A 17,876-nucleotide genomic window follows, 5' to 3' on the forward strand; every position below is an offset into this window, starting at 1 on the left:
TTTTACCATTGATTATTAGATTTGGTTAACGCGATTTTGATATAAGCGGTAACATCGAGGGATACTTGTACTTTTAAAATTTATTATTAGACCTCTGGGGAGTTAAGGACTCATCAAAGAAGGACATACATCACCCACACTTGCTGTCATAAATTTTCTTAAAACTTATTCATACTAGATGCACTCAGTACTTCAACAGGCAAACTGATCCCTTCTCTCATGCTGTATGAGAGAAAAATCTAGCTCTTACCACCTTTCTTAACTGCTCACAAATTTTACTTCCACAGAGGTCATTTGTCCTCACCCAGCCTTCCACATAATGTAAAATATTATCAACTTATTTATTTTTTGTGTGAACTACAGAAAATGTAAGACCATATGTATAAATGAATAAAAACATACATTTAAATAAATAGACATTAAAAGAATAGGGATTAAAAGCATACATTAAAAGACAAAAATACTACTTGCATAAAATATTACGCAAAAACATATGTCAAATTTTACTCGCCCAGTGATTAATATACTTTAAAGCTGTTTCATTACACTGCATTAAATCTTCTCGAGTAGTACATATATTATTAATGTCTATTAAGCAGCATTGCAGAAGATGATCCATGGTTTGCGTTTCACCATACGAGCAGCTGTCATTGTCTGTGTAGCCCCATCTGGCCATTCCCAAACAAAGTCTATTCAGTGTCTTCCATCTTTGCCAATCTAGATGTAAGCCAGAAGTAAGAGATTGGTTTAAGTTCAGAGCCTCTGGAGACTGTTCTTGCCACATTGTTGATCTTGTGGCTTTTATGGAACCAATCAAAAATTCCACTGAGTGAATAAAACTTTTCCTTGATCTTAGCCTCCTATGTACTGCAACATGTCCATATAAAGGATGCTGTTCATCATTCAATTTTTGTATGCTTAAGCCTACAAAAATGATCAATTTTTGTAGGCTTAAGGCAGCTAGTAATGTGCTGACATGTTTCATTAAGAACCTTGTCAATAATTCTGACATGTGATGATCTTTCCCAAACAGAGCTACAATACTCAGCTGTCGAAAAGCAAAGTGCAAGTGCAGAGGTGTGCAGTACTTGTGTACTTGCATCCCACCAAGATTATGTTAATCAGCACACAATATTATTACATGTTTGAGTTTTAGCTGCTATCTTCTCTATGTATTGTTTATAATTTAAGGTCCTGTCTACCATAACAGGTAAGCTGGATTTGAGTAACTGACCAATTTCATGCCATTCCATTCTATATTGAACTCCCTCCTCACCTCCCTATTATTGAGATGGAAAAGACACATTTGGGTTTTACTTGGATTTGGTTTCAGTTGGTTTTCCTTATATTAAACTGTAAGGGTTTCTAGTTCATGTGTGAGCTGCTTCTCAATGTTAGCAAAGGATTTTGCTTGATAATCTATTGCCTCATCTGCATATAAGAAGGTTCTTGACAGTGCGTTTATAGGTTGGTTGTTAGTATATTTATATTGAAGAGGAGGGAAAATAGCACACTTCCCAATATTATCAACTGATATCCTAAAACATCGTTTCAAAAGTTTATAAACATCTATCATATCACCCCTCTTTCTTCTGTTTACCACTGTCTGCAGTCCACATACTCTATCCTCAGAATCTACATTCCACGATCCCAACATCTTCTTTGTAACTCCTCTTTGCAGCCTTTCCAGCTTTTTTATCCCTTTGGAAACATGGAGACCAAATCTGTGCACAGCAGTCCAGGTGCAGTCATATCAAAGCCATGTAATAGTAAAATAACTTCCATATCATTACATATCAATGTTCATCTCAATGTTGCAATTATCCTTGGAGCTGTATTTGCAATTTTTGTCCTGTGATCTTATAATTTCAACTTTCTATTATTTCATAACTCCCAGATAGCTAGTCTCAAGTTATTCCAAGCATAACCACACCAATATAATATGCTATTGGATATCGCATCATGCCAAAATGCATAACTTTATACTTACTAACATTGAATTGACAGCCATTATTATTTGCACATACTTTTGGGCTATTCAAATCGCCCTGTAAATGCTATATATTAGTACCATCTCTGACTGTCTTGCTTATCTTTGCATCACCAGCAAACAACTGAACATCTCCTATCAGACCTTTTCCAATATCATTAATATATAGATTAAACAACAATGGTCCAAGAACTGATCCCAGGGCCACCACTAGTTACCTTAATTCTGACAGATTCACACTGATACCTATCAGAAAGTCATCTACTTATCCAAGCTAATAGTTAATATTCCAATCCCATAGTATCCTATCAAATGTCTTAGTCAAGTCAAAAAATCATAGCAAATACATTACCTTCATCCAACTCAGCTGTAACATTATGATAAAATATGAGCAAATTGCTCACACGTGACCTCCCTTTAGTAAACCAATGCTGATCCTCGCAAAGTATATTCTATTTGTCCAATGATTTTTGTATAAGAGTTCTTAAATGTCAGGCTTTGCATCATGCTTGTGTTATGAATTATCGTACATTCTTTCCTGAGCTAAGAATCAATTATACATACATGTGAATGGCCTAAACAGTTTAACATTCCTTTAGTACACTTGCTGATATCCCATCAGTCCCGATCCTTATTCAGGTTATGAAACAGCTCTAGAATCTCCTTCTCATGCACATCTATCTCTTCATCCAATGTAGTGGTAGCACTATGCACTATATTACATACACTAAGTTGACATATCTTTGTGAAGTGAGCACTTACTTGAATACTTCATCTGCTTCTGATACTAAGATACCTTCTGCATTCAGTAATGTTATTCTTTCACAGTCATTCTTTCTTTTACTGACAACATAACAATAAAATTCTTTTGGATTGCCTTTATTTAGCCTGTGCATCCAATTTCTTTTCATACCCCAACTTAGCTTTCCATACAATACTCATAACTTTTCTAGCCTGAGCTTTATATATTTCATAACTCCTCTTGCTCTTATTCTCACAGTATTTGTTCTACATCAACTTCTTCTTTTCACTTCTCACAATTTCACTACATTCTGTGTCTTCTTTGAGCTATAGGGAGCCAATCATACACCACATCATTTAAAGATGTTTTCTAAGCTTCCCCTTCAACTGATACCATGGAACCAAAGATAGCACTCTCATGAGTTTTTCATAATTTGCAGATATGTAGTTCAGGATATAACCTATCCTGATTGGAATATCCATATAATTGACCACTTCCCAGGTGGGTACAGTATGATCACTGTCACCAACCAGTGACAAAATAATCACATTCCTAACTAAGACATCTTCAGATGCTATGATCAAATCTAAGAATCTGTCCTAGAGTTGCTTTTTTCACATGCTGCTTGAGAAAGTTGTCACCAATGGTGACTACATTACACTATCCATCTAGTCCTCTGCTCCTTTTCTCTTCACCTCTGAAATACTAACATGACAGTAAACCCTAACAGATAATGTCAGTGTGGTTAAAATAAAACTAATTATTAGAAAATGTTACAAAAAAAAAAAAAAATCTCTTCTACATTTACTTCACCAATATTTGTAGTATAAACATTAGTTTAAATTACGTGCACCATCGCTTGCAGACAATCATATTTATTTCCTGTTTTTTTTTTTTTTTTTTTTTTTTTTTTTTTTTTTTTTTTTTTTACCACATCACAAATTTCAGGCACTACAATCACAGATAATCTTAACTGTCCAAACTTCTATACTTGAATCCTTCTGCCACAAGGATGGTACCCATATTGTTTGTGCAATTCATGATTCTTTGTCAGAGGATGCCTAATATTGAATCTACTCATTTTGGCCTTCTGTAGCTTAAGATTTCCTTGCATTATATATCATTCGTCTGCTGTCTATATTGCTAAACCCAATTCTGAAAATCATTCTAACCACTTCTTATTTATGACATTTCCTTATTTCCTGCATCCATACCTCTAAATTGGCTCCCTTTTTAAAGTTACAGTGACCAAACTGGAAGAGAAGCTGAGATATTCATGGTAAGCAATAACCATAAACCTGGAATCCAGTTCAAGACTACTTTGTGTGAGGTTGTGTTTTTATGACGCTCTGGTAAGAAGTGATTTTTTTTTTTCCCTTGATTTACTGAATTTTCATAAGTCAGCTGGTATATTTGTAGTATATGATTGTAGCTTTTAGTGGATTCATTGTATTTAGTGCATGTAGTAATATAATTGTACATGAATCATTAAATTTACCCTGTTTTAAATACAGTGCCAAAAACTTGTGAGAACAAAGCACAAATTAATGAAGCTGTTGGGGAGGGATACCTTTATCCAATTGAACAGAAGCAGTGCTACTAAATATATAAATGAGGATAACTTGACATTTGCAATATCCTGATTAAAGCAAATTATTACAATCAACATGAGAATTAGAAAAAGTTGAGAAACAATTAAAGAACCTCAAAAGAACAAAAAGAAAAATGTTGAAATAAGTATAACAATGAATGATAACAATAAATCAGTTAAAATGCAAGAAAAAAAAAAAAAAGAAAGAATATGGTACAGCGATTCAATCATGAAATTTGCACAAACAGTCATTACTTTAAACTTCCCAGAAGCAAAAATTAAAGATATAGCAAATGTGAAAGAGAGAGAAAAGAAATATAAATAGATGATAGTCCTTATGGGAACTAATAATTTAAGTAGTGATAAATATAGTATGACAGGATATTAAAGACTAAGAAGCAAGAAAGAAAAATGAGAGAGTAAAAATTGTTAGCTTACTTTAGCAAGATATGACAGAAATGGGTTAAGGAGAGCTATGATTGTAAATGATTCCTCATGTAGACTGTGTAGAAGAAATGGATGAGTGAGTTTTGGATGTGCAGAGCAAGAGAGAAATTATTAACTAGATTAAGACCTGATGAAGAGAGAGTCAGGGAGCTTAGATAATCATGGGAGAAATGGTGAGAATATGTGTGTGTAAGTTCAGCTATGGTATACAAATGTCACTGGGCATGGTTTAAATCTGATGAAAGGATGGAAAAATTCACATTTTGGGTTGACTTTTTGAGTATGTCTGTGGATGAAAAAGAGAAAGTTGCATCTAGATGTAAATATACAATAAAGCCAGGAAAAGTAACTTGTTATGTCTTTACACAAATGCAAGGAGCATCAAAAAAAAGGGATAGAGTTCATTACCTCAGTGAATATCTTTTGGCCTAAGGGATTATTGGAACTAAGAAAACCTGGCTGTCAGTCAGATATGGTAACTGGTGTAAAGAGTATAGCAGCATTTTTATGAAAGAAAAAATGAAATAAGAGTGGGAATGAGAACAACAAATAGCATCAGATGATTCATATCTCACTAAAGCAATAACAGTAAAAATGTCCTTTTCTTACGTAGTGTAAGTTGAAACTGGATGATATATATAGTGAGCTTTCTTTCTTTCTTTTAAGGTTACAGGGTGGTCAGCATTCATAGTTAAGAATTTATGGAGACACAACACACGTTAAAATAATTACTTTACTTAATATTAGGAAAGTTCGATGTTTCGACCTGTGTATTGAGGGTCAACATCATCAGGAAAATACATATGTATCAGGTACAAGTTACATGCCACTGCACTTTACAAAGGTAAAATGAATCTAAGCTGCTTATTAATCTTTTATCTAGCTTAACTGCCAGTGGAGGGGAAAAAAAAATTAATAATATTAAAAATAAATAAATAAAATAAAATTTGGAGGAAAAAAACGATAAATATAAAAATAAATTAAAAACAGAACTACATTAAACATTTCTAAAGTCCTCTCATATTGAGATTTTCTTCTGGGCTTGTTCCAGTTACTATAAGGGTTGCAGATGGGTCCTCCACATTCTTGGAATGATTAGTCCGTCATTTTTGTTCAGTTTTGGATTGTGTTTTAGCATTTCACAGGGTTCTTCGAATTTTCTCTCAAACCAGGTTTTGGTGCGGTGTAGGGACTTGGGGCCTTTCCAGTCAATTCTATGGTACTAAATTTTGGAGTGTGTGGTCAGATGGCCCTGTTTTTCCATAATGGAGGTATTTAGTGTGTTGTTTGTGTCGTCCTTTCTGATTAGGATAATGTCCTGTTTCCCCTACATAGGGTAGGTTACATGTACACTGGATTTTGTAAACCCCTGGGTGGGCTAGGTGGAAGAGGATCTTTGGAAGAACTGAGTAAATTTCTTAATTTTGTCAGGAGTTTGAAGGTAATCTTGATGTTGTAATTATGTAGTGTTCTGTCTATTTTTTCTGAAATGCTCTAACATAGGGTATGGCTATGGCAATCTTATAATCTTTTTTGTTTTTAGTGGTATTTTTATGGAGGATCTTGTGAACTGTTTTATTATTATTGTATATATATATATATATATATATATATATATATATATATATATATAAAATTTGTCATGGGTGACAAATAATCTAAACATTAATTGGGTAGAAGAGAAATATCATATCTATGAAGGAGAATTTATTGAGCTGTTGTGAGACAACTTTCTCAAATAGCATGAGAAAGAAGGAACTTGTGGTCAAAGAATGTGTTAGATTTCAGTGTAGAAGGGGGATCTCAATTAAGAATGTGAATGTTTTCTTCCTAGTTGATGACTGATCGTGACATATTGTCCTGGAAAGTAGCTAACTACATGAATGTTCCAATCAGGACAGGTTACATGCTGAACTATAAACATGGAAATATGACAAATGCAGGAGAATATTATCTTTAGTCTCATGGTATCAGTTATTGAATGAGAAGGAATGCATGGGAAGCTTTGGAAAGGTGCTTAAATGAAACAGTATCTGAATATGTCCCTGGAGTTCGAAGAGCAAATAGGGTGGGAGTGAAATGGATGCGCAACCACATATTAAGCAAGAGAACAATAAGAAGATGATGATATGGAAGGAATATTGTGAGTTTTTTTTTTTTTTTTTTTTTTTTATGTTGAGCTCATACATGACAGGTTGGTTGATCAATCTATAATACATTAGTACCATATATGGGTGGTGGGTTGGGAAAAAAGGAATAACTTATTTACATTTTAAAAGACTAAATATTGCATTCTTGGGAAACACAACAGAGAGAAGACTGTTCCACAATGCAGCAGAAGGGATGAAGGAGGAAAAAAAATAAACCTGTTCTGTAGGTTTCAAGGTGCACTGTGAGGGGATGTTGAGTAGCAGCTGCATGTGTTCCAACGAGCTTAGTACTAAGTGGGGGATTGATGCTATTTCAGATGAATATTTTCTATGGAAATATTTGTGTGAGAAACCAAACATCAAATCTGTTGTGCGAAAGTGTGTGTGTGGGGGGGGGGGGGGTAAGAGATGAGTCGAGCATTTTGAGGGAACTTTCAGGGGGACCCCATCCCATATGTTAAAAACAGTATTCAATAGTTGGGTGGATTTGCAATTTGTATAAAGTTAACAGCTGCTCGGGGATGAAGTAACATCTTGAGTGAAAGAGAAATCCTAGTTTTTCAGAAGCTGAGGATGCAATGGTTGCGATGTGTTTATGCCAAGAGAGGCAGAGTAACTCCAAGGAGAGAAATCTTAAATTGTTTGGAAATCACCTGTTCTGAATGGGAATTCGGTAAGTTTCTCACATCTTCATTATCTGGTTCATTAAATCCAAGTTCTTTTCCAATTGTGCTGATTTCTTCGATAATGTTAGATTTTGGATTTTACGCACGATAATTAACATAGGCCTGAGTTTAAAGCCTATGCATTGCCTCCTAATAAAAGCGTAAAACTAAAAACAAAAGACGATCTTTAGATACTTTGTATCCTGGTTGAGATGATTCAGTTTTAGCTAGGAAAAGATAGCTAGGCAAGGATAGCTTTAGCTAGGCAAATATTCAACATGACGTTGAATATTTGCCAATCGTCATAATCATCCTTTTGAATTATCCTTTGCAATTCTTCAGGAAACTTGGCTGTAGAATCTTTATCAGCACTAGCAGATTTCCCCACTTATTCTTACGTTATGCAGTCCAGCTCGATTTTTATAACTGTCAAACCATCCTAAAATCGCAGTAAAGCTTACACATTCCCCTTGAAATCTGGTCTCTTTCAGTGAGGTAAAAATATTGAGAGCTTTTGCCTGAATATTCCCTGTACTGAGAGGTTTTCTTTTTTTTTGTTATAATCCTCAATCCAGAATGATAGAAGAAGCTTCATCTTGATGATTGAATAGCTTCAATTTCAGTGATCTGCATGCTTAAAGAAACAGTAGCAACTTGCTTTGTTCTTTGTATTCTTTACTTGTATTTAATATAGTCCATACTGCAGACTCGCCTATATCCTAGGTCTTCTCGCACAGTCATTGTATTACTAGCACCACTTTCATGTCTCTTCCAGCTTTTCTGCTTGCTGCAGATTGGTGACAAAAAAATTTCGCGTAATGTAGAATTTCGCATAACTTAAAAAAATCATGTTAACTGATTAATCACTCACTTAAAGCGGGAAATAGTACCATTTCACTGCAGTTTACGCTAACTGATTATTGCACATATCAAATTCGCATTAAGCGAGGTTTTACTGTACTGCTTTTCCCAATGGATACTACCCCTCACTTTTTAAAAACCTGTTAATAGATTTCTTCTGTTTCCCTGATGCCAACAAATGGAACTGTTGTGCTATGCGTGAGTATTCACAAATTAAAAAAAAAAAAACAGGAGCCATTTTAATTTTGCCTGGAAAATGCATGAAACAAAATGATAGTCTGTGAATTTTTACCTAAACAAGAGAAAGCAAACTGTTTATTATTATTATGTGACACCTCCAAGGGAGAGCACCTACTCTACAACTCTCTGTCTCCACCACTCAATCCATTAACAACAGCGAAACACATCATCTACTGCCCACCACCACCACTAGTATTTCCACAGACAATCACAAACATCCAAGCCCACAGCAGGATTTAATCCCGCAGCCTTTTGGCTGGAGAGCAGATATGCTAACCAGGCCAGCTAAATTAATGCTGTACCTGACACAACTCAAGTTAATTCTCTCTCTCTCTCTTTTTTTTTTTTTGTATGCAAATATCATATGATCTGTTTATGGTAATCGTATTCTCCTTTGTTTAGAAAGACAATTATCATCTTCTCCTTTTCTCTTCCATCATCTATGTGGATGATGATGAGGCCGAATGAACTCTTTTCACTTCTGTCTGTCCCTGGAGAGTCCGAACAATTCTGTCCAGTTTGGTGTTGCTTGTTGCGATTTGATTTTCAGGTCTGCTTTTATTTTGTCTATCCATCTAATTCTGGGCCACCCTTTGGATCTTTTACCTTCCATTGTTGTATTCAGGGATTTAGCTGGTAGTCTTTCTGTTCCCATTCTGGTCACATGGCCAAACCATCAGCCTTCTTTCTTGGATTTTGTCTATTATTGTTATTTCTAGTTTTAGTTGTTTCTTTATGTCTTCGTTTCTTAGTCTATCCAGCAGAGATACTCCAAGTAATCTTCTTAGCTAACCCATTCAGTAATTAATAATTTTTTCTCTTCAGTCTTTTTGAGATTCCAGCATTCACTTCCATAGAGGAGTATTGGGAGGACCATTGTTTCATAGATTCTTACTTTTGTTACTTGTTTGATGTCTCTAACTTGATTATATCTCTACTATATGAAAAAAAAAGTTAATCTAGCAGAACAAACTAGCATAAGCATTGAAAACTGGTTGTATTTTATTAAATTACTGAAATGCAATTAAATGTTTGATTTTCATTTCCAGTTACAAATATCCCAATATATTTTAGCAAAGTACTCATGAAATTTAACAAATGACTTACCCTTCACCATATACATGAAGAGTGTATCGGGGAAATGATCTTTGTACATCATGTCTCAGCGGTATTGGCTAGTAAAAAATAACCATATAATTGAATTATAAAAAAATAAATTTAAACATAATCCATATATAGAAATTTTTATTTTTTTCAAACTATTTTTTCAATTATAATTGTATGTCAATTTAAAGAGAAAAGACACTAATCCCAGATGTTAAAGCCATTTTCGTGCATTTCTTTACTACCGCAGAACTGTTATAGTGAACTCCATCTTATCAATATAACGCACTCTAGGAAAATGTTTTTTAGTTGAATGTTCAAAAGTTGAATTTATTTTTTCATAACATATATGACTAACTCAGTAGAATACTATCATAAATAATCACCATAAGTATTCATACATGGTCATATTCACAAACAAAAATATTCATAAATTATTATTAACATCTATGGAATAAGAGACTCATCGTGTGAGGTAAACGCTATTGCACACAATGCTCATCCAACAGTGCCTGCAACTAATTCAATATGTCCACTTCACAACACAATCAGGCAATGCATCCCACTCACCAACTGCTCTCCATTCAAAGAACCTGCTCCTCACTGCTAGGTTCACACCCTCCTTATACAGTTTCCAGCAATGGCCTCTTGTTCTACTGCCCACATCTCCCATTCTATGAAAAATCTCTTCAATGTCAACCTGATAACTCCTGACTGGCTTATATGTCTCAATCATATTCCCCCCCCCCCCACCTCCTATTCATGAGGCTTTGCAACTTACATTCTCTCAATCTGTCTTTGTACTCCACGTTCCAAAGACCACTGACCACCTTTGTGAATCTTCCCAACATATCCATGTCACCATGAAAACCTGGAGACCAGATCTATGCACAATAATCCATATGAGGCTTGATCAAGGCCATACACAATGGCATCATAATCTATTTCTGCATGTCAGAGTTCTCTGTATCATTGCAATTATCCAATGTGACAGCTTCACAATTTGTGCAATGTGGCCCCTGAATTTCTGGTCATTGTCCACCACTCCCATATCTCTCATCTCCTCTACTTCCTTTAAAGTTTCCTCACCAATTTCATACTTTGCATCTCATCATTGCTTACCAAATTTCAAAACCCTTTGCAACATTGAACTGACAGTTACACTTACCAGCCCATTCATGCAACCTATTCAAGCTTTCCTGCAAGGCTATAACATCTGCTTAACTGCATTGTTCTCCCCAATTTTGCATCAGCTACAAAGAGCTGCATATCACTAGTTAAACCCATCCCAATATCATTAATATACAAATTGAAAAACAATAGTCCCAAAACTAACCCCTGCAGCACACCACTAGTGACTTTTCGCTTTCAGGATACTGCACCAACATATATAAAACTTTGATAGCTATCTGACTGCAAGTCACTGATCCAACTCAGAAGTCAGTCATCCAATCCCATCTGTTTCAATTTATTTAACAGCTTGTTGTGTGGCAGTCTATCAAAAACTTTTGCAAAATCCAAGTACACCACTGTATATGCATCTCTCCTGCCCAAGGTATCTGTCACCTTGTTATAGTACATAAGTAAATTAGTAAAACATGATCTTCCTTTAACATACTCATGCTGATAACCACAGAAAATACTGTTATCAACCCATTTCTGTATCCTACATCTCACCAATCTCTCCAGTACCACCACAACTCCCAATATACAGATTGGCCTATGATTTGAAGCACAGCCTTATCACCACCTTCATGCAGTGGAACAAGTGATATCAAGGTTATTTATTTCCACAAATACCTCCTGCTCACTCACAATTAAGAGATCCTCTTCAATGTCCTCTACACTTAAGTTCCTCGTGATTCCATGCTAATCAGGATGAAACATCCTTATAAGTTGATCACTGAATACTTCAACAATGTCTTCTGCAGCAGTTACAATTCTGACCAACTTAGGAGAATACTATCATGGTATTAGTTACGGAATGAGAAAGACATCAGCAATGTATGGAGAATCATTAAGAAAAGTGCTTAAATGAGTCAGTATCTCAATGTATAACCAGAATTCAAAGAACAAATAGGGTGAGAGTGAAATGAATGTGCAATCTTATTAAGCAAGAGATTCATAAAAAGAGAGGGTGGAAGGAATATCATGAGAATAAGAGTGAAGCTAAGAAATATGTAAAGCACAGGCCAGAAAAGTTAGGAGTATTGTATGAAAAGTAAATAGGGAGTATGAAAAGAAATTGGTTAGGCAGGCTAAAGGCAATCCAAATGAATTTGGAAGAATAACTTGAATGAATGCAGATAATACTCTCATATTATCATCTGCAAGTGCTAACTTTGCTATGACATATCAAACCTAAATTATAACATGGAGTACAGTTCTATGATTACATTCAACGAAGAGACAGTGGTGCATAAAAATGAGGTCGAAGAGCTATTGCATAGCCTGGATAAGAATTTGGCAACAGGGACAGGTGGAATATATATGCACATATACTAAAGAAATGTTCAGCTGAATTGGCTAGGCTTTGAACCTGTTTCTTTAACCTGTATAACTTGAGTATCAGCTTAGGAAAGATACCACGGGAATCTTTCCTAAGCTGATAGGAAAGATTCCCGTGGTATCTTTCCTAAGCTGATACTTAGGAAAGATACCACGGGAATGGAAAGAATGTAAGGTAGTTTCCATTGTACAAGGGTGATGCAAAAACCTATGTGTCTAACTCTCCTACTGACCAGTCAGTATCTCTGGAATGGTGGTAGTAAAGATTTTAGAGAAGCTGGTAAGAAATAACATACAGAAATAGGCTGGCATACAAGCTATACTCTGTAAGAAGCAGAATGGGTTTAGTAAAGGAAGATCTCATTTTAGAAATCTGTTCATATTCTGTAACAATGATATGGCTGACTTGGATAAAGGAAATGGAAAAGTAAACACTATGATACTATTGGATTTTGCTAAGACATTTGATAGGATGCCACATGAAGATTGTTGCATCAACTGGATAACATCAGTTTGGAATATAAATTCTTGAGATGAATAAGTGGATAGTTGACAGACAGGTATCAAAAACTGGTGTATAGTGGGTGTGAATCCACCAGCTTTACAGTGACCAGTGATGTATCACAGGACCAATGTTGTTCATTCTAGATATTAAATGCAATTAAGAATCTAAAAGAAGATGTTCAATTGTTTGATGATGCAAAGGCAGGACAATCAGGGATGCTACTGATATTCAACACTTACAAAATGAATTGAATAGGCTAGAAATTTGGGCAAATGATAATGGCTACCAGTTCAGTGTTAGTAAGTGTAAAGTTATGTACTTCGGCATGATGAGATTTCCAGCAGTGTATTATAGCTGTATGATGAGGTTAAAAATCTTGGCATCATGGTGGATAGGAATTTGAAAATAATTATGAATTTGAATTATGAAGTTCAAGAGTCACATATCAAAAACTGCAAATACAAATCATAGGATTTTGCCTCCTGGATCACTGTGTGCAGATTTCATCTCCTTCATTCCAAGGGGATAAAGAAGCTGTGGAAATGATGCAAAGAAGAGTTACAAACATTATATCACGATAACATAATGGAATGTAGTTTATTATTTTATTATTATTTTTATCATTTTATGGCACCTCCATGGAGTCTGGAGACTCATTGTGGGGGATCATAATTAACCATTATTCACACAAATCCTATCATACCTCTCCTTGAATCCATTCACAGTCAGAGAACTCACAACCAATCTGGCAATCCATTCCACTTACTCACCACTCTCTCTCACAAAAAAATCTGGTCTGCACACACCCCTACTAACCACACTCTTACATAACTTCAATGTTTCAATCACATGCACTCTTTTCTGGTTGCATGCTTCCTGCACAAAAATAGACGAAGCTGTGCAAAAGCTACTTATCAAACTTAACCAGCCATTCTTCTGTTCACTGTGCCTCCCTTCGGTAAAACAACTTCTGAACATAGGTAAACGTGTCGAAAAACTCGAACAGCACATCAATGCTTTAAATGAAACTTTTACCTCCAAAATACGTGCAATCGAAGCTAAGCTAGAACAATTCGAAAACCAGAGCAACGCAAGCTCTACTTCGCCAGCGAAAGAACTTCGTGATCTAATCGCATCAACGGTAAACGACTTGATGGAGGCTAAACACAAAAAACTCAACGGTATCACTTGAACTTCCCGACGGAAAACAGAAAATCATCACAAGAGGACATTAACAAACTAGCTGAAGAATGCAACATCGATCCTAAGAATATCGTCAGGTGCCATCGTTTCTGGGCTATAAATAAAAGGAAGGACTGAACGAACTTTACACGCCTAGTGACTTGTGACACGCCAACAAGCACATCAAAAATAATAACAGCGATCAACAACAAGTTCAAAGACACCTGTCCCCAACTGTGCATACGTGCACAATCAGATTTATAGTTTGCATAAAGGGAACAAAGATGCCAGCTTCGAAGACAACTCGAAGAAAAATGTCAAAATGGTGACAACAGTTGGACCATCGACTACACACAAGATAAACTGGTGAAAAAACCAAGTGATGCCACTAACAGCCACCATGTAGGCACCGCATAGGAAATGTGCAAGACCCATGCGGGCCAACATATGACTCACAAAACCTTACACATCCACTTAACCAACATCTATGGCCTGAACTCCAACCTGAATAATGTCCACTACCACCTACAGTCTACCAAACCCCACCTACTCTTCCTGGCAGAAACTCAAAATCTCACCACCCCCAAGCACCACTTATCTCAACCATCCAAACTACTCACTCTTTAACAACTTTCATCCTAAGGGTGGTGGTGTCTGTGCATACATCCGCTCTGACATACCTTGCCAGAGAGCACCCAACCTAGAATCACCCAACTTTGACCTTCTTTGGTTGAAAATATCCCTTCCCCTCAGTCCAATTCATCTGCTGTCTCTATCGCTCCTCCAACACAACCAATCACCCTGACCTTTTAATTTCCTCTCCCTAAAAATCGACTTTCTCCAATCCCACTTTCCCAAAAGTGAAATCATCCTCCTAGGAGATTTTAATGTCCACAACACTAGCTGGCTTTCCTCCTCCAGTTATACAGATCTTGCAGGCAGAGAGACACTGAAACATTTGCCATCACTAAAGACCTTACACAACTTGTTCAGATTCCAACCAGAATACCAGATAACCCAAACCACTCCCCAAATACTACCCTAGATCTCTTCCTCACCAATGACCCCTCCAAATACACAGTGAAAGTAGTGAGCCCTCTGGGCAATTCTGACCACAACCTAGTGCTCATCTCCCCCATGCAACAGCGTTTACTCAGACACCCCATACAAGAGTAGTTTGGCACTATAACAGAACCAAGTGGGACAGCCTCCACAACTTCTATGCCGCATTCCCATGGTTGGACTATTGCTTCCAGCCTTAACCCAAACATATACACCGAGCTTATTACCAAAGTAATCCTTACCGGCATGAATACATACAATCCACACAACACTCTGAACTGCCATTCCCTAACAAAACCCTGGTTCTCCAAAAGATGTGCCGAGGCTGCAGAGACGAAACACCAGACATACCACAACTGGCTGAAAATCAAGAACCTCATCCTCCTTTAAAGCTTACACCGAAACCCGTAATAGATGCAAAAAAACAATCAACGCTTCCAAAACAGAGTTCGAAAGAGCAAAACGCAGGAAACTAGCAGCCTGTCCAAATGGCAGCCGAGCCTTTTGGTTTCTCGCCAAAGCAATTGGCCGTAACTTCTGTCCAACACCATTCCCACCCCTATCATACCCAAATGGCTCCACTGCATCATCTCTTACGGAAAAGGCTAATCTCCAGGCCCTACACTTTGCTTCTGATGCACGCATAATCGACAATGACAAATGACCCCCCAACCATTCCAGATACCCAACATACAATGACCACCATATCCTTTTGCCAGGATGAGATCAGAAAAATACAGTCCAAATTAGACACAAAAAAGTCTCCTTGCCCTGATGGCATTCCCCCCAATTGTTCTGAAAGTTTGTGCTCCAGAATTGACCCCTATCCTATGTCACCTATATATACTCTCTTACTCCACTGGAATCTATCCGACAACCTGGAAATTGGCCTATATTTAGCCCATTCCCAAGAAGGGTGACAAGTCACTACCATTTGAAAAAATTATCAATTCCCAACTCAATACAATATCCCAACTCCTACATTTATTTACTTAACAAATAAATGACTGCCAGTATAGATTCTGTCACTGCCGATCAACAGGAGATCTACTCACATACGTCACCCATCTCTGGACAAATGCTATGGAGAGTTTGGCGAATCTCAAGTGGTTGCACTAGATATCTCCAAAGCCTTAGACTGGGTCTGGCACAAAGGCCAACTAGGCAAACTACCAGCATTCGGTCTGACCCAGGACTTCTGTAGTTGGATTGCCAGCTTTCTGTCTGGATGCACACTGTGTGTGATGGTGGACAACTCCCTACCTTCTCACCACTCAATTAATGCTGGGGGTCCCACAAGGTTCTATCCTCTCACCAACCCACTTCCTGCTACATATATCAATGACCTACTGCAATTGACCTCCAACCCAATACACAGTTTTGCAGACGACAGCAAATTTCACTCCTTGCTTGCATTTGATAAGCCTTACTCCTCACAACTCACCTCAACCACCACCACCACTCTCAACTCCGATCTCTAGGCCATCCCACAATGGGATTCGGATAACCTCATAAATTTCAATGACAATAAAACCCAGTTCTGTATAATTTCTCATAAAAAGGAACCATTTTTTCCCAGTATCCTTTTTAACGATACCCAAATTTCCCGACAGTCTGAGATCTCGCTTCTTGGAATCACCCTCACATCAATCCTCTCCTGGCATAAACATATCACAACCACTGCATCCTCAGCCTCAAAAAAACTAGGATTTCTCTTTCGCTCAAGACGTTACTTCACCCCCAAACAGCTACTAACATTATACAAATCACAAATCTGCCCAGCTATTGAATACTGCTCCCAAATATGGGGTGGGACCCCCTAAAAGCTCTCTCAAAATGCTCGACTCAATATACAGAGGAGAGCAATTACACTTATCAATGATCCATCCCTTACCAACTCTCTCCCCCACTTTCACACAGACATATGGTCTCTGCAGTATGTATATTCTATAAATATTTCCATGGGAAATGCTCATCCAAAATAACATCAATAATTCCTCCACGCAGTACAAAGCTCATTGGAACACGTGCAGCTGCTGCACAACATCCTTCACAGAACACCTAGAAACAAATAGAACAAGTTTCTTTTCCTCTTCCTTCATCCCTGCAACTACTGCACTGTGGAACAGTCTCCCACCTACTGTGTTATGGAGAAATACAATTTAAAGTCATTCAAATCAAATGTAAACAAATTCCTCCTTTCCCAACCCATACACAGTACTAATGTACTATAGGTTGACCAACCAACCTCCTGTGTATGGGCCCTACATAAAAAAAAAAAAGTTACTAAGAGATGACCTACCCTTTACGAAGCCATGCTGCCCACTATAGAGTATCACATCCCTATTCATCCACTGTTGTATTTTACCTTTCATCAACTTTTCCAATACTTTAACAAACCACTCCTGATATATTAACTGATCTGTAAGTTGCTACCGCTGTCTGAGATCCACTTTTATGCAATGGTGCTTTAACCTCCTTCCACTCCCTTGGAACCCTGCCAGAGCTGAGAACTTAGACTGAACAACTTCGTCAGAGGCAATGCCAATTCTCTTGCACATTCATGTAGTATATATGGGATGATATACCATCCAGTCCCACAGCTGTATTCACATTCATATTTGAATGTGAATACAGCTGTGGAAGTGGATACAGGAAGTGTGAATACAGGAAGTGCTCAATAGGTGAGCACTTCCTGTTCATCAATCTTAATGTTGATATGCATCTCTGCAACTTTTGCAACTGTAAACCACCTGGTGATAATGATACACCTTTGTAAAATGATCACTCAGCAACTCAACAATTTCTTTTGGTTCAGTACCATGAGCA

At 37.0% G+C, this 17,876-nt stretch overlaps 1 protein-coding gene across 1 annotated transcript in view; it reads right to left on the reverse strand.

Moving 5' to 3' along the window:
• LOC150107878 (GPI inositol-deacylase-like) overlaps positions 1-17,876 on the reverse strand; it is a 208,894-nt gene that overhangs the window by 182,075 nt on the left and 8,943 nt on the right. Inside the window, exon 2 of the mRNA XM_090415369.1 lies at positions 9,794-9,861. Within this exon, the coding sequence (XP_090271495.1) occupies positions 9,794-9,861 (68 nt within the window). The remainder of the gene's footprint in view (positions 1-9,793; positions 9,862-17,876) is intronic.

This window comes from Typopeltis vanoorti, chromosome 3 (assembly GCF_054136105.1).
Source record: "Typopeltis vanoorti isolate ZY-2024b chromosome 3, IOZ_Tvanoo_1.0, whole genome shotgun sequence".
Classification (NCBI taxonomy): Eukaryota; Metazoa; Arthropoda; class Arachnida; order Uropygi; family Thelyphonidae; genus Typopeltis; species Typopeltis vanoorti.